A 24728-nucleotide genomic window follows, 5' to 3' on the forward strand; every position below is an offset into this window, starting at 1 on the left:
CCTTTTACTTGTTTATTGATTTATTTTATTTTTTATTTTTTACTTTTATTTTTAGTTTATGTTTTATTTATTTTTTCCCCTGACCACACTCAACCCTCTGTGAAGCCTTCCCTACCAGGTGGGCTTCCACCACTTAGCCTAACCGGGGAACAACAAAATATATTCCCCCACATCCCCATTCCCTTGTTAGCATCCCTAACCAGGGGTCTAACGACCTAAACCCAACCACCCCCCCCCTTCTATTTTCCCCGCCCCCCTTAACTAGCATCCCTAAACCGGGAACTGGTTCCCCCTTCTTTCCCTGAACCCCCCCCCCGCCCCTTTTAGCATCCCCATTAAGGAGCTAAAGACCCCCACCCTCCAACAGCTACCTCATTCAAGGAGCCAGAGAAAACTAATTGCCCCCCCCCTTAATTTTTGTTTATTTATATTCTTATTTGTCCTCAAGCCCTTCCCCTCCCTTATTTTTATTTTATTAACTTATTCATTCTTTCAATTGGAATTTCATTGTAGGATCTGTAGGTTTTCTTGGGAACAGCAACATACGACTAACCCATTTTAATATGTTATACTTGTGTTTTTATTCTGTCTGTTATTATATGTATTGTTTTTTAGCACTTATTTTAAGCACTTATTTTAGCACTTATTTTTAGCACTTATCTTAACCAACTAACACTTTTGCATGGTTTTTTATTTCACCATGTTTTTAGCACTTTTAAAGATTGCTGTTCCCAATCGGCCTTCAGTATTTTACATTAACTAGAACTTTTAAATAATTACTCTGTATTTTTAAGTATTTATTTATCAAACATTTTTTTAATTATTATTATTATCATTTTTTTTTTTTTTTTTTTTAATTTACTTTTTTTTCCTTCCCTTTCTTAGTCCCCTACCAACCCACGTTATTCAGTGAAGACTGTAGCCCAATGGTAAAGGCATTTGTCTCCCATACAGGCGACCAGGGTTCAAATCCGGGCTCGGCTCATTTCAACTTTGAGTTTTTATTATTATTTTCTCTTTCAACTCCTCATTATTTATTTATTTTTTCAGTACAGCTGGCCAGTGCAACTAAAGTACAAACGTACCATTTCAAACCCCAACCCTAACCCAACCCCTAACCCCTAACCCAAACCCTCTTATAGATTAATCAAAATAAAAAAAATTGGATCTCTAAGGTTTTTTTAGGAACAGCAAAACTTTTATACTAACCTTTTTTAACTGATTTTATTCATGTCTTTTAACCTGCATGTATTTGATATATATTTTTTATGTTGTAATAAGGCGTGGCACTTAATTTTAGCACTTATTTTAATGTACTAACACTTTCTATGGATGTTTTCCATGTTTTTAGCACTTATTTAACTTTGCTGCTTCTACTTTTCCCACAAGATTAAGTTTTACCAGATTCTTAACCACTTAGATTAATTAATTTTTAATTTTTCTTTACTATAAATATTGATCTAGTTGGTCATTTTTAGACTTTTTTTTATTATTTTCTTTTTCTTTTTCTTTTTTTCTTTTTTTTGGTTTCTTTGTCTCCCTTCCCTTTCTTATCCCCCTCAGCACCCAAAATTCATTGTAAGGCTTGGTAGCCTAATGGTAAGGACAACTACCCTTCATGCAGGCATCCAGGGTTTGAATCCAGACCGGGCAGACTGACAGTTGGAGTTTGAATTCTCCTCCACTCATTTTACTGTTTATTTTTAATTTTTTCTAACCCCTCTTTCAGTACAGCAGGCCAGTGCAAATAAAATACAAACGTATTTTTGCAAACCCCAACCCTAACCCAACCCTAACCCTAACCCTAATCCTGGATGTAATCACGCAGAACCTGGCCACTGTAATCAAACCAGCAAATCCCACCAAAACAACGCTGACCCTTATTTTGGGGAATGCAAAATACTGGGCATATAACACCATTTTAATTCTACGTGACCATTATAATGACAGTATTGATGAGGAAGCACAGAGATTGTTTAGGTTTCCCATAAAGGACTGGTCAGGCCCCTTTGACATAGCTTCATCCTGGGCCAGAAGAAACCTGGGCCCTCGCTTAAGACAGGAGACGATCGGTAATGCTCATGCTGTCATTGTGACCAAATTAGCAGGTCTCGCTGTAGATGCTGCTGCTGCTGCATCCCCACAAGAGGAGGATCGAGTTGAGAGCCAGCCCAGATTATCACAAGATGCATCAGCATCTGATCCTCTGGAAGTGCGCCCACTGCTAGCTGAGGCACGAAGGTCAGCTCTGGAGACTGCAGCACCACAGAGGACCACGGGCACCGAGGTGAGAGCAGAAATGCACTCTTCACCCAGAAAGGTCACATCATCCCACAATTCAGTGGGGATTATGACAGAACCTCTACAGGATGACTGGCTTTTGAACTTCAGTCTGCAGCAGTCATCGCCTGATAGCCCCCCAGAGGTTTCACAGCTCAGCCCTGTGCTGGGTTTCCCTCCAAAAGGTAAAAAAGCTCAAATGAGGGACCAAAGAAAGGAAGAGGACTCCCCTGGTGAAGGAACCAGCCATGTTAGAGCTTCATCACCTCCGAGTCACCTTAGTGAGATCCTGCTGGATCTCCCCTCATCAGAGTCCAGCCCACCCCCCTCTCCTCCTGGAGGGGATGCACCTCTGCCCAGGTCTGCACCTGCCAGAAAGGCCCTGGCAAAACTGAAACACCTCCCAGCTCTCTCCACACACAGACTGAGGTCCAGCATACAGACCCAACTTCAAGTGGACGACCTTCAGGACAACCTCTCCTTCCTGTTTCCACGGGGTCCTGCAAAGAAGGTGTGTGAACCCACCAGACATCCCACCACACCCAGAAAACTGCAGGAGTGGACTCTTCACATTCAGGAGAAGAACGTTATTCTGGGAGACTCTAACATCTGCAGCTTTTTCCACTGCATACCAGAAGAGGTCCAGATTGACAGTTTTCCTGGCGCCAGATGGAACCATGCCGAGTTCCTGCTCCAGACCGCCACCTGCGAGACAGCGGTTGATAGATAGATAGATAGATAGATAGATAGATAGATAGATAGATAGATAGATAGATAGATAGATAGATAGATAGATAGATAGATAGATAGATAGATAGATAGATAGATAGATAGACAACTTTATTTATCCATTTGGGAGGTTCCCGCATGGAAATTGACATCTCCATCGCATACAGCACTGGTTGACATACATATAGTAAAGAGGAAAAAGCAGCACAGTGACTAGAAAAATTCCAAACAGTATATACAAAAAAAGGTCATTCAATATCATTGTTGAAACAATGATCCTGTCTTTTGGGATTAATAACAGGTCACAGAGGGACAGGAGATCAGCACTCTTGGATGTCAGAAGAGAGCTGGAGGCGGCTCAGGAAAATTTTCCTGATGCACAGATTTATGTTCCTGCTATTAACTTTTCCAAAGCTCTTCCAGAACAGGACAAGATCACCCTCAAGAACATCAATGATTACATCATGAGTCTGGATAATCATATCCCTCCACTCCCAGGCAATCAGTTCTCCACCGAAGGGGACAACATCCATTGGAGCCCGAACACAGGCAGAGCGATGTTGCAGCACTGGATGGAGTGGGTAAACTAATTATTCCCAGACATCCGTCTGACATGAAAGGAAAAACTGTTTGATCTGTCTGACTGTTTAACCCCCCAATCCTTAACCCCAACCCTGGGCTTGATTCTAACCCTAACCCTGATTTTAGTTTTAACACTAATCTCTGGTTTTGCCCTAACCCTAATAAAAAGTAACTTATTATTAAAAATTCATACAATATTCAATAAGCAATTTTTTAATCCCAAATAAGGATATGTACATAGGGAGGGGGGGAGGACGACCACCGGACTGGCGACGTGATTTTTAATTTACTTTCCCTAACCCTAACCCTAACCCTAACCCAACCCTAACCCTAGCCCTAGCCCTAACCCTAACCCTAACCCTTTATTTAATCTCACTGTACTTGACAACTGATTTGTGTGAGGTTCGACTAAAGTGGAAAGTATCAAGAACAGTATCATAAAATCACAATGACTACAATGAATTTTCATTGAAAATGAATTGCACATAATTTGAAAAGTATTATTGTTGCGTGGTGCAAACAATTTCCCTAAATTGTTTGGTTTTTTTAAATTAAGTAGGAAGAATAGCACATCTGCAAGTTCAAAATGCATCGCAATGCATGGCAGTATAAGCTATCAGATGTACTATTCTCACTACGTTGTTATGGATCACTTATTTACAACTTAAAAACAGTTATGGGGATATGGGGTCTGCCTGCCAGCACCAATATAAGTAATTATTAGTAGGTCACTTTGCCTACATAATCTAAAAAATTAAACAAAAATAGCACTGTTCATAAACAGGATCCAGAGATTGAATGGGAGGAGAGTGGATCCATGACTGAACCTCATCCTGGGATCAATGTCCTGGTATGAGACAGTTCTCTTTTGGGTCCACAAATGTTGGAACTGCAAGACAACATCAATCCATTGCAGAATTCAGACCGTTTTGGAGTGGACCTATATCTTCACTGTCCAGTATGTTTATAACTTAATTTAGGCTACATAATTACATACAGAAGGAGAAAAAAACTGAGGGGAGGAAGACAAAGTTCAAATAAATACTGCTGTATTGTTCAAGGGTCTTCCTTGTACGTAAGGAGGTTATGAAAGTTAGTTCCAGTTTAAATAAAATTCAAATCAGTAGAGAACCCACATCTGCTTAAATTTTGATGATTTAATCCATTCATGTTTTCACTGAATTTTACTCTTCAATAAAGGGTGAATGTTTGCACTTTGCTGTTCTATGACCATCTTTTGTTGTGTAGTATTTAACCAGTTATAAAACCCAAAGAGATGAGGATGTTTTTTGCAAGGGTGACCTGGCCAAGAGGTTAGCTGCTGAAATATGGTTACAATATAAAATCAATGACTTTAGAGTTATTATAGAATTAGAATTAAGGTCCAGCAAACTAAGTGACTTCGGGCTACGTGTGCATTTCTGATTATTGAGACTGAATTAACTCCATAATTTAATGACAACCTCCAACCCCACCATCCTCCCCCACCCTTAACCCTTGTGCAATCGGGTCAAGATGACCATTGACATGTGTTATGGCTGTGGCCGTATTTGGTTTTGTTTGGTTCTGTTTGTTTTGTGTATTTCTGCATCAGAGTGGGACCTCTGTGTTCTTGTGCATCTTTGTGTTTGTGTCTGATTATTTTCAGGTGTGCTGAAAAGGGTGTGGCCTCCCATTGGACAAGCTGGTGGAGGCAGCCTTTCAAAACCCCCACATGGACCTCCACACCAAGAGAAGGGAGCCTTGCAGCAACAGTCTCCACTGGAGCGTGGCCCTCTTCTCCATTTTGCTTCTGGTTTCTCCATTTTGTTTTTGTAATTCACCACCTGTTTTGTTGTGTGTTGAGCTTTAGTGTTGTGTTTTAGTATTTTGGAGTTGTTTGTAGTTTGTGGTTTTGTGCCCACTCTGTTTAGTCTTTTGGTTTATAGTTATGTTAAGTGAAGCTGTAGGGGTGAACTGACATTTTCTTTAGTACATGTTTTCTCCTGTTTTTGTTAGTCCAGGGAGGTTAGTGTTTGTCATTGATTTCCCTTTTCTTTCATTTGCAGGTAAGATAACATGTTTCAGTTAGGTGGGGTTTTGTTTGTTATTTTGGCCTGGGTTCACCCTGAAGCCTTTTGCTTTGCTTTTAGTTATTGGTGGTTGTTTATGTATTTGTAAATAAGTGTTATATTTTGTATGGAGACAATTCGTTCGGTTTTTGTTGCAGTCAAATTTAATTGCCAAAACTTTACTTTTTATGTTATACCACCTCGGTGCCCCTAGACTCGGAAGGGGGCGTAACACTTGTTCTCCCTACCATGAAAAAGGTGGAGAGGGTTTCATGTAATCCATGGAAACCAGTGAAGATCACAAATCATTGAAGAAAAAAGTTCAGCGCACTATCTTGTGGGGTCTAGATGACCCAACTCCCAATGTCTTAGTGCCTAGAACCGTGTTGTTCTTTTTTTTCTTTTTTTTTGTCCTGTCCAACAGCGGGGCAGACAGATGAGAGCTGAAGGCCTCTTGTGTTGGACATATTTTACTTTTACAACAGGGGTTATGAATCTTCTGACAAACCATAAGTATGTCTGAATATACCCCTTTTGTAATCGAGGCCAGACTTTATTCATTTTAATTATTTTTGAAATTCTTTTGTGTTGGACCGGACGGAAAAGGGAAGAAGAGAGAGGGATGTTAGAAAGAGGGGGATAGAAGGGTAATCATTGGAGGGGGGAGGGGGGTAAAACCATGAAGCAGCATAAAGCAACAAGTTACTGGATGTTTATCATTATGGTAAGGTACAGATAGAATACAAATCTCAAAGGGGCGGGGCCTGTCCACACACACACTCAAATGTTATAAACACACCTGCTAGCTGTAAAAATGTCCACATGTCAACATGTACACAATACAGATAGTGTTCACACACGCATACTTATGCCTACAAGCCAACTAGTGTGAGATATTTCACTCATTCATGCAATTTGTTGGTGCAAAGGTGAGCTAAAACCTGTGCTCAATTGAGTGTTTATGTTCTTCTAAAATGGATGATGGAATGTGGAAAGAAGGAGGGGGAGCAACCAGCCACCCCCACACCCAGACCCCCGCCGCAGCAGCCGCAGCAGCCAGAGGCCCCCAACGCCACGCGGCAGCAGGCAGAGAACAACCACCCCCCGGGTGTCCACGCCCGCCACCCAGGCCAGGGCCATTAGGGCCGCCACGGGGCCCCCACAGCCAGAGAGCAGGGAGGCATGGGGGGAAAGAGAGCGTCGCCCCAGCCCAAGGACCGTGTTTTTCAACCAGTGTTCCACCGGACACTAATGTGCCGTGGAAGATGGTCTGGTGTACCATGGCAAATTCCCCTCATTAACTGATCTAAAAACATTTACCATCTCCAGGAAATCAGCTCTGTGTTCATCCAAACAGGCCCTGATAAAACACTGAGTAGTTAGGAATATGAAAGATCATAAAATACTTTTTTCTTTGTGTTTCTTTGATTAAAGTAAAGACACTTTGATAAGAATGACGGTAGCGCGATTTAGCCCTAGCGTCACCTGTTTTTGGAAAAGTCCCGCACCTTTAACTGTCTCCACCAACCCTAACCCTAATCCACACACGTGTGCACTGATGCACAGACGCAGATTCGCAATCACGCCATTAATTTACTCCAAATTTCCTTTTTCTCCATCCCTGTTCCTCTGCAGGTGTCCCTGGGTGCACAGGGGGTTGCCGACTCTTAATGCTCACGCATACACTTACACAAAGCTCACACGGCCTCATCTTTAGTTTTATTTGTTTACCCGGAAGTAATGACCGACCTCCCCGGTCATGTTACTTGACGTTGTTTGTATTTTATTTTAAGGAAGATTAATGGGATTTCTTTGTAAATAACAGATTGTTTCTTTGAGTGAATTGTTTATTTTTCTATGTTTATGTTTTTGGAAGACGATGCCAAACTCTTTTGTTTGTTGGACTAATGAAGAGTAACGCCCAGTAGGAGGGGTTCATGGTTTAAAAGAGGAATTGTTACAGGAAACGAGAGGTCGGTAGAGGTTGTCTTATGCTGATGTGGCCTTATGTGGAGCAGTTGATGTGCTCTGTTCTGTTCTGAAATTAAACAAGAAAACTCTCACCTTGGCTTCTCTGCCTTTATTCCCTGAGGAACCCATGACATAGACGTTCATCATTGTAGTTTCAGCTTGGTTGTCATAGTAATCACTCAAGGAACTCTTCCTTTTTCAAAAAAGAATTTATTAAAAACAGCCAGATAAACAGTTACCTGTGACAGAGTGGATGAAGCCATGTTGGTATGTTCTTTACGATTTAAAGCTCCCCACCCCAATTTTTCTTAGAGATTTACTGACTTTTGAGTCATTGTGGTATTTTTCCAGTACACATCTTTTGCCACTGCCGCGTCCGAGCATCTGAATGATCCATGTGGTGCAGTTTTTTTGTCAGGTCCACGCCTTCCATCTGTAAAGAAAAGGAGGACAGACGGGGCATGGATATTTCCCCGTGTTCAGTCAGCAGAGCTGCAACTCTTCCTGTTAGTGTTAGCATGCTGGAACCTGTTAACCAACTAAACTTACACTCATTTTAACTGTTTGAACGTGAAAGGTTGAGCATACTGAAGTTATCAGAATGAGTGAGAGCCTGAACTGACCTTAGAGTCTCCAGTTTGTAGTGTGGATTCTTCAACAGGTCTTCCAGCTTCTTCACTTGTGAAGCCTTTAAGTCATTTCTGCTCAGGTCTAGAAATGCCAGGTGGGATGGGTTGGACTTCAGAGCTGAGAGCAGAGCAGTACAACTGATCTCTGTCAAACCACAGGATTCCACGCTGAGGTAAAAGAAAAGAATAAAATGAAATGTTTTTTTCTTTGCCTTATTCCTCTTCCTCCTTTTCTTGGCCTGCAGTATGATGCTCCCAGATCATGATGAGCTCTCTGGTGTCAGGGCTGCTGTTTTAGTACAGCAGTTTGTTTGTTATTTTATTCTTGTTTTTTTTTTTTTTTTTTTTTTTTAACCAGGATTTACTGTTGAGGGTGTTTCACTCCCTTTCAAGAAAGAATCGTCAGACTTAGAAAAAGATGCTCCACTTTGCAGCTCTGCTTTGAAAAGTTCAGTCACTGGTCCTCTCTTGTTACCATTTTTTCCTGCTGTCTGCAGTTTCTAGGCCAGCCCCTCCATAAGTGGCAGTTAATTCCTCAACTTTCGGATTCCATAGAGCTTCAGCCTGTTTATAAATCCAGACATTCATTTTTACTCAAAGTGAATCTTTTTGTTGCTTTTGCATCAATATATGGGACTTGATTTGTTTGTTAAAGAGATAAAATGAAAGTGTTACTGAAATTCTGAGAAGATCTATTAACTTTTAACATAAGTGAACGCTCAGCTGCATTTTCATACTTTTAGAAGTTTGACACAAAGTTCAGGTTTAGGAAAACAAAAGGAACATTAAAAAAAAGCCCTAAAATTGCTCCACCACCATCGGCAGTGCAGTCTCATTCTACGTACACACCGGACAAGTGACGCTCAAACAAGGAGGTTCTTGAACGTGGTTTAAGCATGCAGTTTTCACACACACTGGACTGTCACTACACAATTCTACCAACATTTGGAAGAACATGGGCAAAATGTAAAAGTGGGGCAAGTCAGGGGAATCTTGATCCAGGCTTTTTCTTTCACAGCTCTATTCCGATATATGAAAGATTTGGTGTAATTTAATCCTGGCTGGGTACAAACTGCAATTGTTAATTTCTTTTTCGTGACATTCCAAATGGTTCATTCTTCCGGGAATTAAAAACGGATGCTACCCATACTTCATTACCAAATCATTGTCCTGACCAAGGTTAAACCTTCAATGGTTGTGTCTTTTGTACGTAGAGCCGAATAACGGTCTTAAAAACTTGCACAGTGACACATGAAGGCAAGAGTTTTAAACACAGAAGCCCGAAACGCGTTAACGTGCATTTACATAGACTTGTCATTGAAAACTTTCCCTCAAACACACGTTCCTGAAGCCGGTCGGAACGTTGCATAACACAGACTGTGACAACAGCAGCAGCAGCAGTCTGACCTCAGAGCCTGCAGTGTGCATCTTGGACTCTCCAGAAAATCACACAGACGCTGCAGACCCTGATCTTCAATTAGGTTCCGATCTAGGACCAGTTTTGTCAGCTGGGATGGGTTTGACTTCAGAGCTGAGGCCAAAACAGCACAACCAGGCTCTGACATATAGCAGAGCTCCAGCCTAAACTCGGAGAGAAACATCAGAAGAAAAGAAATGTTTATTCAAACATTGTGCAAAAGCTGTTTTCTTGAATGCCACAGAGTCTTCAGTAATAAGCTTGTACATACAGTATGTATGCATGTTGTAGGGAAAAAACAAGAACTATTTATTTCAACCAGGTTCAGTTATTTTGTGATCTTAGGTCATTACCAGTACTCCTCCATTTCAAATTCTTAATTACTGTAAATATTGATGACAGCCATGTCTTGTCTCAGTATGTGCAGTATTTATATTATTTGTGATTTTATAATGAATTTTGTGAAAAGACTTAGATTCACCCACCTGTTTTTGGTTGTGTTTGTGACTTTCACTTTTGTTGCAGCAAATGTTAAATACATTTTTGTGTTTTACTCTCAAACTGTGTTATTTTTGAAAACTAAATTTTCTCAACAATATGCATGCATGTGCATCTTCCCAAGACCAACCTCATCTAAACCTCCATAGAGACAGGCAGATTTCTTTAGTTTGAGTTTGGTCATGTTTATTTTGTCCAGATCAATTGTTTATATTACCAACAGTAAAAATCCACTTTTTGTGTTTTTTAGTGTCATTACATTGAAAAGAATGCCTGCAGGTATTCAGTTACATACTATCAATGCTTCTGCTTCAAACATAAAAACATATAAAGACTCAGAAGAGACTTGCAGCCGAAGAGACTGCACTTTATTATCAGTTTATAATACAAATGAGTCTTTCTCACTTCAGAGTCTTCAGTCCGCAGTGTGGATTCTTCAGAATACCAAACAACTGCTCCAGTCCTGCATCCTTCAGAGAGTTCATGGTCAGGTCTAGCTCTTCCAGGTAGGATGGGTTGGACTTCAGAGCAGAGTCCAGAGCTGCACAGCTCATTTCTGACAGCCCACATTCCGCCATCCTGTATTCAGGATGAAAAGTCATGAGTTAAAAGAGGAAATCCACAATGTTTTGCAAACAAAAAAGAAAATGAACAACCTGTCTAACCCCCCCATTGCCTCCTCCAGAACAAAACAGTCTTAGCAGTGGACCAGTGACAACAGGGGAGGGCTGCAATAGGTACAGAAACAGTCTGACCTCAGTTTCTTCAGCCTGCATCCACAATGCTGAAGGTAAGTGCACAGATGCTGCAGTCCTGCATCCTTCAGGTTTTTGTTGCAACTCAGATCCAGTTCTAGCAGATGGGATGGACTAATTGTTAGAGCTGAGGCCAGAGCAGCACAGCCATACTCCGAAAAACTGCAGATGTCCAACCTGGATTTAGAGTGAATGACATACTTACTAATGCAGACAGGTGTGTCCTTCGAATTTTGACCAATAAACTTGTTTTTCATTCAATTTTAAATCCAAACCCTTAAGCCAGGTTTCATCTCCATGGTTTTCTACACTGTTTGACTATGAAAGGTGTGTATCTACGATTTTGTTAGTTGTTTTCTAGACACATTCAAAGAATGACCACTATTAACCCAAGATGATAGTGGGACCTAAAATGATGTTCAAATTCTTCAGAGATGACTTTCCTTTTTTCTGACATCTTAAAGAACAACTTTTTTTTCAGGCTTGACAAGAGACTAAAAAGAGAAAGAAGTAGATGCACAAGTCCAAAAAATAAGGTGCAATTTACTCTTAAAGAAATAAATTACGGTTCAATCAACATAAATTGGTGTGTCTCATTGAAGTTGGAGGATTGTTTTTTATTTATTCTTCCAATTTCAGCTAAGCAGAGTTGTCACAGCCAATCTCTTATGTACTTTAATAATTTTCATTCATTTTCTATTTTGTTTAGTCCCTTTCGGGGTCACGGGGCTGCCAGAGCCACTTGTGGGCGAAGGCAGGGGATGCCCTGGACAGGTCGCCAGTCTGTCACAAGGTAATGTACTTCAATAATGATTATTAAAATATTTGGACTTCTCTCCCTTTGATTCTAATCACCCCCCCCCCACCACCACACACACACACACACAGGTTTCCCCTCTCCTTCCCCACACACACTTAATGTAACAAATAACTAACAAATAATAAAAAACAAAACAAAAAGGGGTTTATACAAATTTACACTCTGGCTATCCGAAGATATATAACCTCTTTTTGTAATAATAAAATCTGTCCAACGCAAAAAAAGGCCTTCAGCTCTACTCTGTTTGCTCAGTTGTTGGACAGGACAAGTAAAAAAAAAAAAACATCTTTGGACATATTTGATATCAAAATTGATTCAGATTAAACCACTCATTGTGCATTTTTTTCTTTTTTTACTATTGACGTCTTTCATTGTTCTTCAAATGTGACTGTTCAGCATATCGTTTATAATCTGATGTTTTAGGGCTTTACAAGTAAAGTAGGCTGTAAAACTGGATGCCACATCAGCTATCAATCTTACTGCACCTCAATGAGCCAAACAGGGTTCATTAGTAGAGCACTTTTTGAAACATTTATTTCATTTAATAACATTACAATAAATCCATAAAATACAAAATATAATGATAGTTAAAAAAGGAAAAGGAGAAGAAAACATATTCTCTGCCCCTATCGCCACATCAACAAAAGTGAATCAAACAAATTTTTTTTTCTAAATCTTTTCGTTAGACATACAGAGTCTGTTATGTGCTTTACCATTGAAAGAATAGCACATGTAAGAAAACATCTGTCTGGTCTGCTACGTTGAGCTTGCAGAGGGCCAGTTGTAAGGGCAGTTGTTAGTAAGGCCCAAGCCATTTCAATTATAATTCTGATCAGGAGATGGAAGAGGAAAAAGAAGAAAAGAACATCTTCAAAACTTTCTTATTGTTTCCAATGATCCATGAATAGCCCTCTGGTGTCATAACAGCTGGAGACAGAGGACTCACCTCAGAGCATTCAGTGTACAGTCTGGACTCTGCAGAAAACTGGCCAGCTGCTGCACTCCAGAGTCCTGAAGACTGTTGCAACCCAGGTCCAGGTCTTTCAGGTGAAACGGATTGGACCTCAAAGCTGAAGCCAGGACAGCACAGCTGATCTCTGACAACTCGCACTCTACCAACCTGCAGCATCAACGCAGTAGAAAATCTGAAAACATTGCAGGTCTCCACTTAAATCCACGTTAGTAACATGTTGTCATTTATTTGACATTAGAGCTCAGTGATGTCCATCTCTGATTGAAGCAAATGTAGCAACTGCTTCATGAACTGTTTGCAAAAAGAGTTGATTTCTGTTCATTTTTATTGTCCATTTTCCATTTTATGACCAATAAAAATGGTTTAAAAAAGAGCAAATTAAACATGTAAAGAAAAAAGAAAATTTCTCTCTGTTTATACTCGAATCTGTGGTTCGGCTCCTGATGTAACTCATTTTTAACCCTTGTGCTATCTTAGATGACCCCACCCTTGCATTGACGTGTTATTCCTACCATGACAAAGGTGGATAAAAGTGGAAAGATTTCATGTCATCCATGGATACCAGTGAAGATCACAAATCACTGAAGAAGAAAGGTTCAGAGCACTGTCTAGTGCAGTGGTTCCCAAACTGGGGGGCGTGGAGGTATTGCGGGGGGGCGGCAAGGCTACGGCTTCCCGGGTTAGTTACATAGTTACATTAAAGGTGCAATTTTTGCAGAGTTAAATGTTCAGAGTTAAATGTTTTGTTATTTTCTTCAGAGAGCTGGTAAAGTGTAAAAGGCCACCTTCATGCAGGAATGGAGTTTATAAGAAGATATTTTGAAAGCCATGAACACCATTACATGGTAAAATTTTTATGATACATGATGCAGTGTCACTTTTAATAATTGTAAAGGTGATTTTTCTTTTTTTTATAGTTTTCTTCAGGAAGAAGTTGCCATTTTGTATGACTTACAATGTTAAGTAAAGTCCAGTGGAGTTTAGAAACAAAAGATTTGTATGTTTGTGTCAGTGTGGGGGGGCTCGAATATATTCTAATCTTCAGAAAGGGGGGCCCTGCAGAAAAAGTTTAGGTACCACTGGTCTAGTGTGTCTAGATGACCCAATGTTAAAGTGCCTAGGATAGCACAAGGGTTAAATAAAGAATGCACTTCATTTACAGTTTGAAAGGATTCAAACTGGACAGAGAGAACAAACGTGCAGAGATTGTTGATTCAACATACAACTTTTAACAACAACAAAATGAACATATCTGTGGTTTCATAATGAGGTAAAGTCTAAAGAGAACCCTATGGTGTCAAATTCATGCCTAAACTATTTGGCATCAAAACTGTAAAACCAGGAATCAAAACCCGAATTCTGCAAACCAAAACCCAAAATCTGCGAACCAAAACCCATAATTTGCAACCAAAACTCAAATCTGCAAATCAAAATTCATAAATTGAGAACCAAAACCCATAATTTGCAACCAAAAGCTATAACCTAAAGCGCAATCATATTTCTCAGGTGCTGATTTGTTTTCTCGCTGTTCTGAAATCGCCTTTTTTGAGTTGCGCTTTTATTTTGAAATCGTCTTTTGAGTTGAGCTTTTTTTTTTTGCGGTTGCGATTCTAAAACCTGTCACACACGTAAAAACAGCGCCACGTCAGTCAACGGGAGGGGAGGCGGGACATCCCCGACAGCCAGTAGCTCATTGGCTACTGAATGACTCCGAGTCTTACGTCAGCGTCCACCACCTCAGAGCGCCAAAATCGTACCAATATCAGAGACAGTCATGGCGAACCAGCAACCGGAGGTAAGTTTTTCACATCTCAAGAACAATCAAACGTGTTCTCTGTATAATCGGAGGACGCCAGCATAGTCAGATGAGCTCCACCAGTGACTGCTAGGGAAAAAAAGTAAGATGTTGCATGATAAATCATCACCACCACTCATTGTAAACAGTGAGCTAATGTGCTAGCTTAATGCTTACCCCCCCCCCCCCCCCCCCCAGCAAAGTAGATGGTTTATTGATAATTATTTGAGTCTTTGCGGAGGGTGTCCGCTCCTTTTTAATGCTTTTTTGTTCTCATGTCATTACTTGTAACCATTTCCATTTACTGTAACCAATGTTTGCCTGTGCTAGCCGTGTTAGCTTAATGCTAGCGGGTTATTCCGGCTCATTTCCTGACCCACCCCCCTCCCGTAAAAAAGTACCGGTAGTTTATTGATAATTATTTGTGAGTCTTTGCAGAGGGTGTCCGCTCTTTTTTTACTGCTTTGTTGTCATTTCATGACTTGTTTGGATAAAACTAAGTCGATTTTTACGACAGTGTCAGGATCGAGCATACACGACAGTGTTAAGTCCACGGTGGATAAAAAATTCTGGAGGAGATTAAAGTCGTAATGAAGGATACGGTCAGACGAACTGAGACCGGTGTATTAGAACGATTACTGTGGGTTTTTTGGGGCTCTTATGCAATCTTTACGGGTTTGACATGACTACAGCACAGTGAAATCATCAACAGGGGCAGTTGATTATACAATATTGCATATTGTGTTGAGCTCTTAAGCAGAAGTGTAATCCGGTGCGGTCATTGGTAGGCTAGAAGTTCCTAAGATAAAAGCATAATGTTTAATAATAACCTTCTTTCTTTTTTTCTTTCTTTGTGTATTTATTTATTCATGAATGAAGGAATTATTGGAAATTGTAAATCTACTTTTTTTTGCAATCGCCAGAATGGATACTCTGAGATACTGTCAGCTGTACAGACCCTGGTGTCTGCCCTTCAGCAAAATCTACAGCAGAGCCAAGCTGCAAACAGGGTGAACCAGGGACCTGGTCCAGTAGTACAGCAACAGATGGCTACTCCTCAGCATAGCCAGACACCACACCAAAGTGATCAGGGACAGAGTCAGAGTCTTTTAGCACAGCAACGGACCACATCTGTACAGCAGGAAATGAGCAGGTTCTATTATAATTGAAAGTTCTTTGTCCTAAGTATTTTAGTGTATTTAACGTTACAGTCACAAATTGAAGTATTGAAGTATTTGTATTTCCATTTATAATTACTAAAATTGTTGACATATGTTAAAACAGAAATATAATTATGAAGTGCTCATTAGTATGTGGTTTCTTCTGTCTCAGGTCTTTTCCAGCTCTCTTCCGGAGGCAAAATGCTACTGGAAAAAGACGTTTTCCAAGTGCCTCAAAAATATGCAAAATGTCCAAGTTAATGAAAGCGTTTTCATGCAACTTCTGCTTGCTCAATACAAATTTAAAGTACACCCCCTCTCCTTCAGAGGAATTACAACTTTTTCAGGCTGGACTGGGCAAACGAAGCATCAGTCTTTCAGAGAACCTAAGTCATTCTGAGGTATGTCTATGGTACAACCATATCACAAGACCTAAATTTAGGTGGTTAATAGTAACATAAAGTAACTATCATTGTTGTGTTTGTATTAGACTTTTGCACAAAAGAAATTTGAATCTCTGAATTTGTCATAAGCAGGTTGTTTCCATCTAACTTGTTCTAATAAGTTTCTCTTGTCCTGTCAAACTTCTCCAAAAAAAAACTTTAGTATAACATCCCAACTTTGAAGATGGACAAAGATGCCTTTTACAAATGATTGATTGCCACTACTGCTTTTGAGAAATTTGTCACTGGATGATCATTTAAATGGTTATTATTCAGGGCTAAGGCTAATGTGTAATGCAGTAATAATATGTAGTTCAATAGCACGACTCCATCATATAAATGAGGCCAAAACCAACTGGAAATTGCTTTTACTAAATCCAGCAAATAACCAAATTATTGGAAAGCCTGAAAAATTGAGATAGAAAAGGGTTTCTTTATTACTTGGAAGTTTCTTCAATATTTGTTTGTGTATTTTGTATGGGTATTAGAAGTGCACGTAAAATTCATGAACATTAATAAAATGTATTTCATGCTTCTCTTGTTTACCTCAGCTGCAGAACCTGTTGCATGAAGCATTTCCAAAACTGGAGGCGTTAACAGGAGGATGGCTGCTTCATAAATCCTCAGGTTGTGTGTGGGTTTTTTTTCTTCCTAAACATTAACTACTTATTACTTGTATTTTTCCCTTTTTTATTCTAAAATTGAATATCAGACACCCATAAAACTTTGTTCACTTTCACACTCAATTTCTGGGTAAAGTTGCTTCTTTGCAGCCTGAATGTTTAAAGCAATTCTTTGTTAACTGTGTAACATAATTTGTCCTAACCTTTATAGGAAAACTGCAATTCTTTCAGAATCTCAATGTGTCAATATTTCTTATAGGTGGCAATGGAAAGAGACAAATGATACTCATAGCTCCAGATAGCGAAGGCTATACAGGGGCACAAATAAAGATGGTCTCCCTCAGTGGTAAAGCAACTCTTTATATAGTTCCTCTACAAGACGAACTCAACACTACTCCTTTACCCCCTGAAGCGAAAGAATTTGAGAGCATGCCTAAAGCAGCATGCAAAAGTTGCCAAAAGCTATTTCCACTGCAAGTTCTGGCTCTCCATGTACATTCATGCCCAGTGATGTTAAGCTCATCTGATGAGGAAGAGGTAATGAATAGTTATCCATATTTGAGCATTAGACATATCTTAAAGGTCATATGCATGTCATCAATACAACTCATTTTGTATACTATTTTCAGCCTGGTGAGGGTGAATGCCCCATATGCCACGAAACGTTTCCATTTGTGGACTTAAACATTCATGCCAGTTCCTGTGGAGAAAGGTGAACCCTTTTCCATAGCTTAAACATTTTGTGCAACATTATTTGCATAATAGTTTTGGCATAATGTCAAATTCACTGCTTTTTCATCATTTCCACAGGTCTGACAACAGTCTTGAAACCAACACTGCATCAGATACACTTTCTGACAAGATTTCTTGGCAAGTAATTATATGCTGTGAAATTGTATAAAAAGCTTACACGTCTTGATCCAAATCACGTAATTTTCTGAACAGTGAGGAAGATGTTTTACGTTGGCTTGCTGCCCAAATTGACCACACAAAAGAGTTCAGCCTTTGTGTGGCACGAGAACAGTTGGTGGAACGGGGTATGATGCTCTGGAAAAGACAAAAGCGAAGTTCCCCCATCAATCCTCTTAAAGTTACTTTTCTGGGAGAGTCTGGAATTGACACTGGGGCACTGCGTGTGGAGTTCCTGACAGGTACTTATGTTTGAGGAATGAAACAACATTTTATTGTTGTTTATTGTGCATTCCTATGCATTTCTGTATCACCTACTTGAATGTCTTTTTTACTTTTGTTTTAGAGTTGATTTCTGGGATTGGTGACAGGCTCTTTGAGGGTCAAGAAGGGAAAGGAAGAATCCCAAAGTATTCCCTAAATGACCTTGACAATGGTCTCTTCAGGTGTGTAATGTTATCTCAGATTCTTCCCAGAAATTTAAAATGAAATAGTGCAGTGTAGAGGCCTTCCTTCATGTACAACTGAAACATATTTAAATTCATAGTTGGTTGAACATTTTTCAAACTTAGAGTTTTTAAGAGTTGCAGGGGAAGTCTTTGCAGCGAGCCTTGCACAGGGTGGTCCAGCTCCATGTTTCCTACAAGAATGGTGCTACCAGTTCCTGGCAACTGGTGAGCTGATACCCATAAGCAAAGATGACATCTTTGACTTGGAGTTGTCACCACTGATTGAAGCTGTAAGATCAATTTATTGTTTGATATTTAATTTAGGTATTAAACAAGTTTGTTACTAAAACACTTTTTTTTTTTGCAGATTGACGAGGCGAACGATATGACAAGCTTCACAGACCAGATTGTTAATTGTGGCTACACTGGTCCAATAAATGAGGAGCATAAAGCTAGCATAATCAGGTTTGTCTGCAAAAAACAAAATTCTGGTTTGTTTTTTTGTCGTCATTTTGTAAACGTGCCTCTGCATTATGAAGACTGGCATAATCCTGGTATGAGTGGTACAGAGCAGAGAAAATTACTAGCAAAAACATACTTTGTATGGTTTTATTCCTGTTTATTCCACAAATAAATAGTAATTATTAAATAGATTATTAAATAAATTATTTCACAAATAAAGATCCATAGAAATAGTTATTATAAATTAGGTGGTGGTTTTAAAATTTAACTAATCCTGTATTTCTGTGTTTCCTGTAAGGGCAATTGTCTTGCATGCCACAACAAAAAGGACAGCGATGCTAAGCCAGCTACGACAAGGCTTAGATGTCTATGACTTCTTAAAGGTCATCAAAGGAAATCCAGAACATTGCCGTGGTCTGTTTGTTGCAGGCAATATTGAGAAAGTAAGTTTGACCGTTTAATTAGCTAATATGCTCTGTGCTCATTTTAAATTGATACACACCCTCTGCATTATTATAGGTGGATTCACACTACATTGTGTCCAGACTTGCACCGGAGTTCAGTAGCTCCACAGTCAACCAACTAACAGAAAAAAAAATCTTAAACTACTTTCAAGATTTTCTGCTCGAACTTGAGGGTAGGTTAGATATCAATTTTTCTCTCCCTTTATTTCTTCGTTAATTATTGAAATTCTGTTTTGTTTTTTTCTTTTAAGATGCAGAACCCGAAGACCACGACGAGCCCTCTGTCCCCGGTGTGATGCAATGGCTTTCTGGCCAGGCTCACAGACATCTCTTGTTATCAGACAGGGAAGCATTTAAAATAGTTGTTCGTTTTAACCACAATTGCTTTGACAACATGCCTGGTCACACCATCTGCTTCCCTGTTGTTAGTGCCTGCACACAAACTGTGACTTTTCCAACAGCTCATCTCAACTCTTTTGAGGAGTTCAAAGAGAGTATCTTGATCTCTCTGAAGTGTGGCGCAGGATTCCACAGAATCTAGTGTTTCAACAATTTTTGTTTTGTTAAAATGTAGTGTTTCAACAATTTGTTATTTTGCAAAACTTACTGTCTTTTGTAAACAAAAGGAATTTAATGGATCAAACATAAAAAATTGAAGTTATACAAAATTCCAGTGGTGGTTATTGACCATTTATTATTTTATTTTGGTTGAGATCTGTTCATATTGGTAGTTGTTTTTTACATTCTGCTGTGATGACATACATAGTTTAGTACAGAAATGTAGATGTCTTGGCCATGGTTTTCAGATGTCCCACGAGGGTTGAAAAGTTGGGACAGTTGGGACAGGTCTGAGTCAGAGAGGGGACAAGCCACAGACGGAACAACAACTCCAACCGTTTCCTGCTCGGCCTGGTTTGAGTTAGACTGTTGTCCAATGTCCACAGAACCCTGTACACACAAAACGAAAGTTAAAATGGGAATATATATATTAACAATGCATCGACTGTTAATTTACAAATTCTATTTTTTTGCCACAGCATTATAAAAACAGCACAATTGTAGTTAAAACTGCTTGTTTTTGTTATACCTGCGCATAGACAGGTGGATTGATGGGAGTTTGAGCTCGGCCCATTGCCCACAGTTGGTTGGGGGTTAAATTTTGTTTACTGCGAAGGGAGTGGTTATCCCACGTGGAAATGAAACTTTCCAAGTCAGCTTGCAGTCGTGGCAAAAACACATAATGCGCAGCAAAGAGATGACGACTGTCAGACGGGTCCAGCAGTCCATCTTCTTCCAAACAGTGAAACATGTTGTAGTAGATGACGGTGACAGACATCCACACATCCCTCCACAAACGTTCAATTCTGTAAAAAATACATAAAATGACTCCTTAAAATACAATTTCAATATGTTATGGAGTATTTCAGAAATGTACAGCCACAAATATGGCCTAGTAAGTACAGTGGGACACAGAGAATTGCTACCTATCTTAAATATGTTGTGAACTTTATGTGCAGCATTGTTTATTATTGTACACAGTACAAAATTAAATCTCAATTTATTTGGATTTTATCCAATAAATGACCCAGGTCTAAACAGTTAAAAACATTATGATTATGGCCCACATTTTCTTTAAATTACTTATTCAAATTATTATTCGCAGTTAAAATGCAGTTGACACATTCTTCACAAAGCTGTACTTGGAATATGGGAGCCATGTTTTTTAATACTTGTCCTGTCCAACAGCTGAGCAAACAGATGAGAGCTGAAAGCCTTTTGTGTTGAATATATTTTACTGTTACAACAGGGGTTATGAATCGTCAGACACACTAGGTGTATTTTTGAGTTAACCCCTTTTATAATTTAGACTAAACTTTATTCATATCTACATTTGCAACAGTTTTTGTTGGACGGGACAAAAGAAAAGGAGGGGGGGGGTAGAGAGAAGGATGCTAGAGAGGGGGGATAGGAGGGTGATTATAGAAAATGTGTGTGTGTCTGTGTGTGTGTGTGGGGGGGGGGGGGGGGGGGGCAAATCATAAATCATGTTTATAGTCATTATATGGGAGCTATGTCTTACCTTTGATTATGAACACTTTTGCCAGCCATGAAACTGCCTCTGTCACACCCACGGACTGCAAACATCCATCTTGCTATGTCCACATTTTCACAACCTTGGTCTGCTCTAACCCTTTAGATGCACAAAAAAATATTAGCTGGTTAAGTTTCAAGTAAAACATAGAGGACAGAACTGCTCTAAACTGAAATATCACCTCTGCTCTCAAGCATTTAAAGTAAAACGTTTTGTAAAAAAAAAGGTCCTGTGACAGGAAGTTACACGGTTCTGGTCTAAATAAAGCTTAGTGGTTTTCTACACCTCTCAAGTCTGCAAGAGAGAATTTAGGTACTGACAGTCACAAACCTATTAGGAACACCGTGGTCCTCCACTGAGCGCAAAAAAAACCCTAATGCTGTTGAAGCTTTGTTGTTTGTTGCTGCTCCCAGGTACATTATCTGTGGGGTGAGATAAAAAGGGGAAAAATGTGGGAAGAAATAAATATATGCCAGTTAGGTGATATTTTAAACACAATTAGTAAAATAATAGTATGAAGGGCAAACAAAACAAACCCTCACCTTTCGTGAGAAGCCATCTATGGCTCCAAATATAACAAAACCATACCTGCAACACAAATTCAAAATAACATTTTTTATACTATTTCAAGTGCAACAGATGAAGTATAATATCTTGCAGATTTTCTTAGATTAGATTGAATCTGACTTGCCTTATCAGCTTATGGTTTGTATCTAGGTGAACTAGGGATAGTGGAGCAGGTACACTGTACACACGCCTCTTCACACATCCAAAAGTAGATCTTGTAGATCTTGTTAGTCTGCCTGGTGACAATTCACTGGTTCTTACTCCTAGGTTAGATATGACCAATCCTGACACTCTCTTAAAAATCGACAAACCCTGTCTCCGAATTACCACCCTATGCCCTATATAGTGTACTATATAGTGCGTTCGCCATTTTACATTGTCGGAATCTACAATTCTAAAATTGAGTACACTCGAAAATTTCCAAGAATTCTCTACGAAAAACCAGTGTGAATCGATGCTCACGTCATTGGCAAATGTAGACCACAATGCATTGCGTTTGAATTTTTTTTAAAACGACGGGCGCATGCCTGATGAGAATGATTAGTAACTTGGCGGTTTATTTCTGAACAAATACAATAAATCTACACCAATGTGTCACGTTCTTCGTCATCACAAAACAGTATATTCATAGTCTTCGTAATATGTTCATATTTATTATGTTATTAAAATGGATATTGTCATAATCGGCGTAAATGCAGTCGTAGTTCCCCTCCAGACCAAGTGGTGGCAGCAATGCGCCTTTATGTTTCCTTGTCAAGCGGCGTATAAGCAAACACCCGAAGGATAAGAGTAGCGAGCATGGTGTCCGAATTGCTTTTAAAACTCCAAAACACTATATAGTGCCGCACTATATAGTGTTTAGTAGTTAGTGGTTAGGGTGATTATTCGGACACAGCATCAGTTTTATTAATACAAGTCATGAAATGAGCCGGAATAACCCGCTAGCATTAAGCTAACACGGCTAGCACAGGCGAACATTGGTTACAGTAAATGGAAATGGTTACAAGTAATGACATGAGAACAAAAAAGCATTAAAAAGGAGCGGACACCCTCCGCAAAGACTCAAATAATTATCAATAAACCATCTACTTTGCTGGGGGGGGGGGGGGGGGGGGGGGTAAGCATTAAGCTAGCACATTAGCTCACTGTTTTACAATGAGTGGTGGTGATGATTTATCATGCAACATCTTACTTTTTTTCCCTAGCAGTCACTGGTGGAGCTCATCTGACTATGCTGGCGTCCTCCGATTATACAGAGAACACGTTTGATTGTTCTTGAGATGTGAAAAACTTACCTCCGGTTGCTGGTTCGCCATGACTGTCTCTGATATTGGTACGATTTTGGCGCTCTGAGGTGGTGGACGCTGACGTAAGACTCGGAGTCATTCGGTAGCCAATGAGCTACTGGCTGTCGGGGATGTCCCGCCTCCCCTCCCGTTGACTGACGTGGCGCTGTTTTTACGTGTGTGACAGGTTTTAGAATCGCAACCGCAAAAAAAAAAAAGCTCAACTCAAAAGACGATTTCAAAATAAAAGCGCAACTCAAAAAGACGATTTCAGAACAGCGAGAAAACAAATCAGCACCTGAGAAATATGATTGCGCTTTAGGTTATAGCTTTTGGTTGCAAATTATGGGTTTTGGTTCTCAATTTATGAATTTTGATTTGCAGATTTGAGTTTTGGTTGCAAATTATGGGTTTTGGTTCGCAGATTTTGGGTTTTGGTTTGCAGAATTCGGGTTTTGATTCCTGGTTTTACAGTTTTGATGCCAAATAGTTTAGGCATGAATTTGACACCATAGAACCCTAACCAATATTAGGGATGGGGAAAAACAAACAGACTAGCAACAGATGTAGAGACTGACCTCAGAGTTTTCAATCTGCAGTCAGGATTGTGCAGAAACCCACTAAGGTGCTCCACTCCCACGTCCTGCAGCATGTTCTTGCTCAGGTCCAGTTCAGTCAGATGGGACGGGTTGGATTTTAGAGCTGAGCTCAGGGCAGCACAGCTCAGCCCTGACAAGCCGCATTCCATCAACCTGATAATTATTCAAATATCGCAGTTTTATAAATTACTAAGACCTTCAAAGAAGGTGTCACAGTTCAACACAATAGTCTTTGAGATCATCAAAGTACATTTAGTAAAAATCGTGCTGTGTAAAAAAAAAACAATAACAAATCCATCATCCAAGACCAACTGATGTTTGGTTTTTGCTCTTCTGTTTATGGAAAAATGTTATTGTTTGAACTGTTCTGTAATAGTCCTACTAAGAACTGGGTGAAAGTGTTTATTTTGAAGTGGATTTATTTAACTGGTTTAGCAGCTGTGCAATTACACTACTCACAATGAGTTAGGGATATTGTTACTTACAAATGCTTTTCCTTTTTTGTCTAAATTTAAGTAAAGGGGGCATTGCTTGCTAAACCATATGAGACACTCCCACTTCCTGAAGTCCAGCTGTTATAATTCCAGCTGTTATAATTCCATGTGGTGGAGCATTATTAACAATGAGCAGGAAGTTGGGGGTGTACTGATGGAATTGGAGGATGATGATGGTTCCATGATGTCTCTTAGGTAAGAACGTGTAGTGACTGGGTTATCTGATTGGGGATTCCTGCCCAGACTTTTGCACCTCCTCCACAAAAGCCTAGGGACGATGTTGACCTCATCGTATCACTCACCTCACAGTCTCCAGCAACACTTGCGACCATCATATCTGTGCGAGGTTACCCGACACTCATCAATGAACAAGACGGTAGAGCATTGCTGCATTTTCTAGGTCACATGGTCTTGTTCCCATACAATGCAAACATTCTCGGGGGAGTCTTGGCGTCATGGGGGGGTCATGGGGGTCATCTGCAATGGCCACTTGGCCCATACCCCTCACATTTGGTATACCGGCCTGCAGCTGTGTGGCATTCTCTAAACCATGTCTGAGGTCAGAGGTTCTTAGGTTCAGGTCAAGGTTGTGGTCTGTCACTGTCGGGGCTCCACTCCTGGGTCTGTCACAGACTGCCAGTACTGTGTCTTGATGCAAGTCTGCTGATGTCAACATCTGA

At 39.9% G+C, this 24728-nt stretch overlaps 2 protein-coding genes and 2 long non-coding RNA genes across 16 annotated transcripts in view; 3 read left to right on the forward strand and 1 right to left on the reverse strand.

Moving 5' to 3' along the window:
• Positions 1-749: 749 nt before the first annotated feature.
• LOC144987911 (uncharacterized) lies at positions 750-5650 on the forward strand. Its single transcript, XR_013651598.1, has 2 exons — positions 750-3586; positions 5240-5650. It is a non-coding gene; the product is annotated as an uncharacterized LOC144987911 (long non-coding RNA).
• A 631-nt stretch (positions 5651-6281) lies between these two features.
• LOC144987908 (uncharacterized) lies at positions 6282-7705 on the forward strand. Its single transcript, XR_013651595.1, has 2 exons — positions 6282-6844; positions 6972-7705. It is a non-coding gene; the product is annotated as an uncharacterized LOC144987908 (long non-coding RNA).
• A 98-nt stretch (positions 7706-7803) lies between these two features.
• LOC101175306 (protein NLRC3) overlaps positions 7804-24728 on the reverse strand; it is a 43816-nt gene continuing 26891 nt past the window's right edge. For 3 of the 7 annotated variants that reach the window (XM_023949377.2, XM_078937679.1, XM_023949378.2), the window contains 7 exons: positions 23534-23707; positions 12679-12852; positions 10913-11089; positions 10563-10736; positions 9650-9823; positions 8237-8410; positions 7804-8046 (listed from right to left, as the gene is read on the reverse strand). In XM_023949377.2, the coding sequence (XP_023805145.1) occupies positions 8028-8046; positions 8237-8410; positions 9650-9823; positions 10563-10736; positions 10913-11089; positions 12679-12852; positions 23534-23707 (1066 nt within the window). In that variant the 3' untranslated portion in view covers positions 7804-8027. Of the gene's footprint in view, positions 8047-8236; positions 8411-9649; positions 9824-10562; positions 10737-10912; positions 11090-12246; positions 12561-12678; positions 12878-19678; positions 19959-20097; positions 20375-21090; positions 21202-21432; positions 21525-21644; positions 21691-23533; positions 23708-24728 lie in introns of those variants that run through there. The other 4 variants (XR_002872090.2, XM_023949379.2, XM_078937680.1 and 1 more) reach the window with 4 other exon arrangements.
• LOC111946311 (G2/M phase-specific E3 ubiquitin-protein ligase) lies at positions 14256-19678 on the forward strand. 7 transcript variants are annotated; one of them, XM_078937693.1, is made up of 13 exons: positions 14282-14500; positions 15424-15653; positions 15833-16061; positions 16655-16730; positions 16986-17263; positions 17356-17438; positions 17537-17877; positions 17982-18081; positions 18218-18374; positions 18452-18549; positions 18845-18989; positions 19066-19183; positions 19262-19678. In XM_078937693.1, exons 7-13 carry the CDS (start codon positions 17766-17768, stop codon positions 19549-19551), a joined length of 1020 nt encoding a protein of 339 aa, XP_078793819.1. In that variant the 5' UTR covers positions 14282-14500; positions 15424-15653; positions 15833-16061; positions 16655-16730; positions 16986-17263; positions 17356-17438; positions 17537-17765; the 3' UTR covers positions 19552-19678. The 7 variants fall into 7 exon arrangements, 6 of the variants coding, with proteins under 6 accessions (XP_078793819.1, XP_078793817.1, XP_078793820.1 ...); XM_078937691.1 differs by lacking the exon at positions 15424-15653 and having other exon boundaries at positions 14282-14603; XM_078937694.1 differs by lacking the exon at positions 15424-15653.

Source organism: Oryzias latipes, chromosome 19 (genome assembly GCF_053564925.1).
Source record: "Oryzias latipes strain Hd-rR chromosome 19, Olatipes_Hd-rR_3.1".
Classification (NCBI taxonomy): Eukaryota; Metazoa; Chordata; class Actinopteri; order Beloniformes; family Adrianichthyidae; genus Oryzias; species Oryzias latipes.

Excerpts from the sequence above, each read along its gene's own strand:
- LOC111946311 (XM_078937691.1), top strand. The coding sequence starts at position 17,766 with ATGATGCTCTGGAAAAGACAAAAGCGAAGTTCCCCCATCAATCCTCTT. Across the intron at positions 17,878-17,981 it reads GCGTGTGGAGTTCCTGACAG|AGTTGATTTCTGGGATTGGT; the intron begins GTACTTATGTTT and ends CTTTTGTTTTAG. Across the intron at positions 19,184-19,261 it reads TTTTCTGCTCGAACTTGAGG|ATGCAGAACCCGAAGACCAC; the intron begins GTAGGTTAGATA and ends TTTTCTTTTAAG.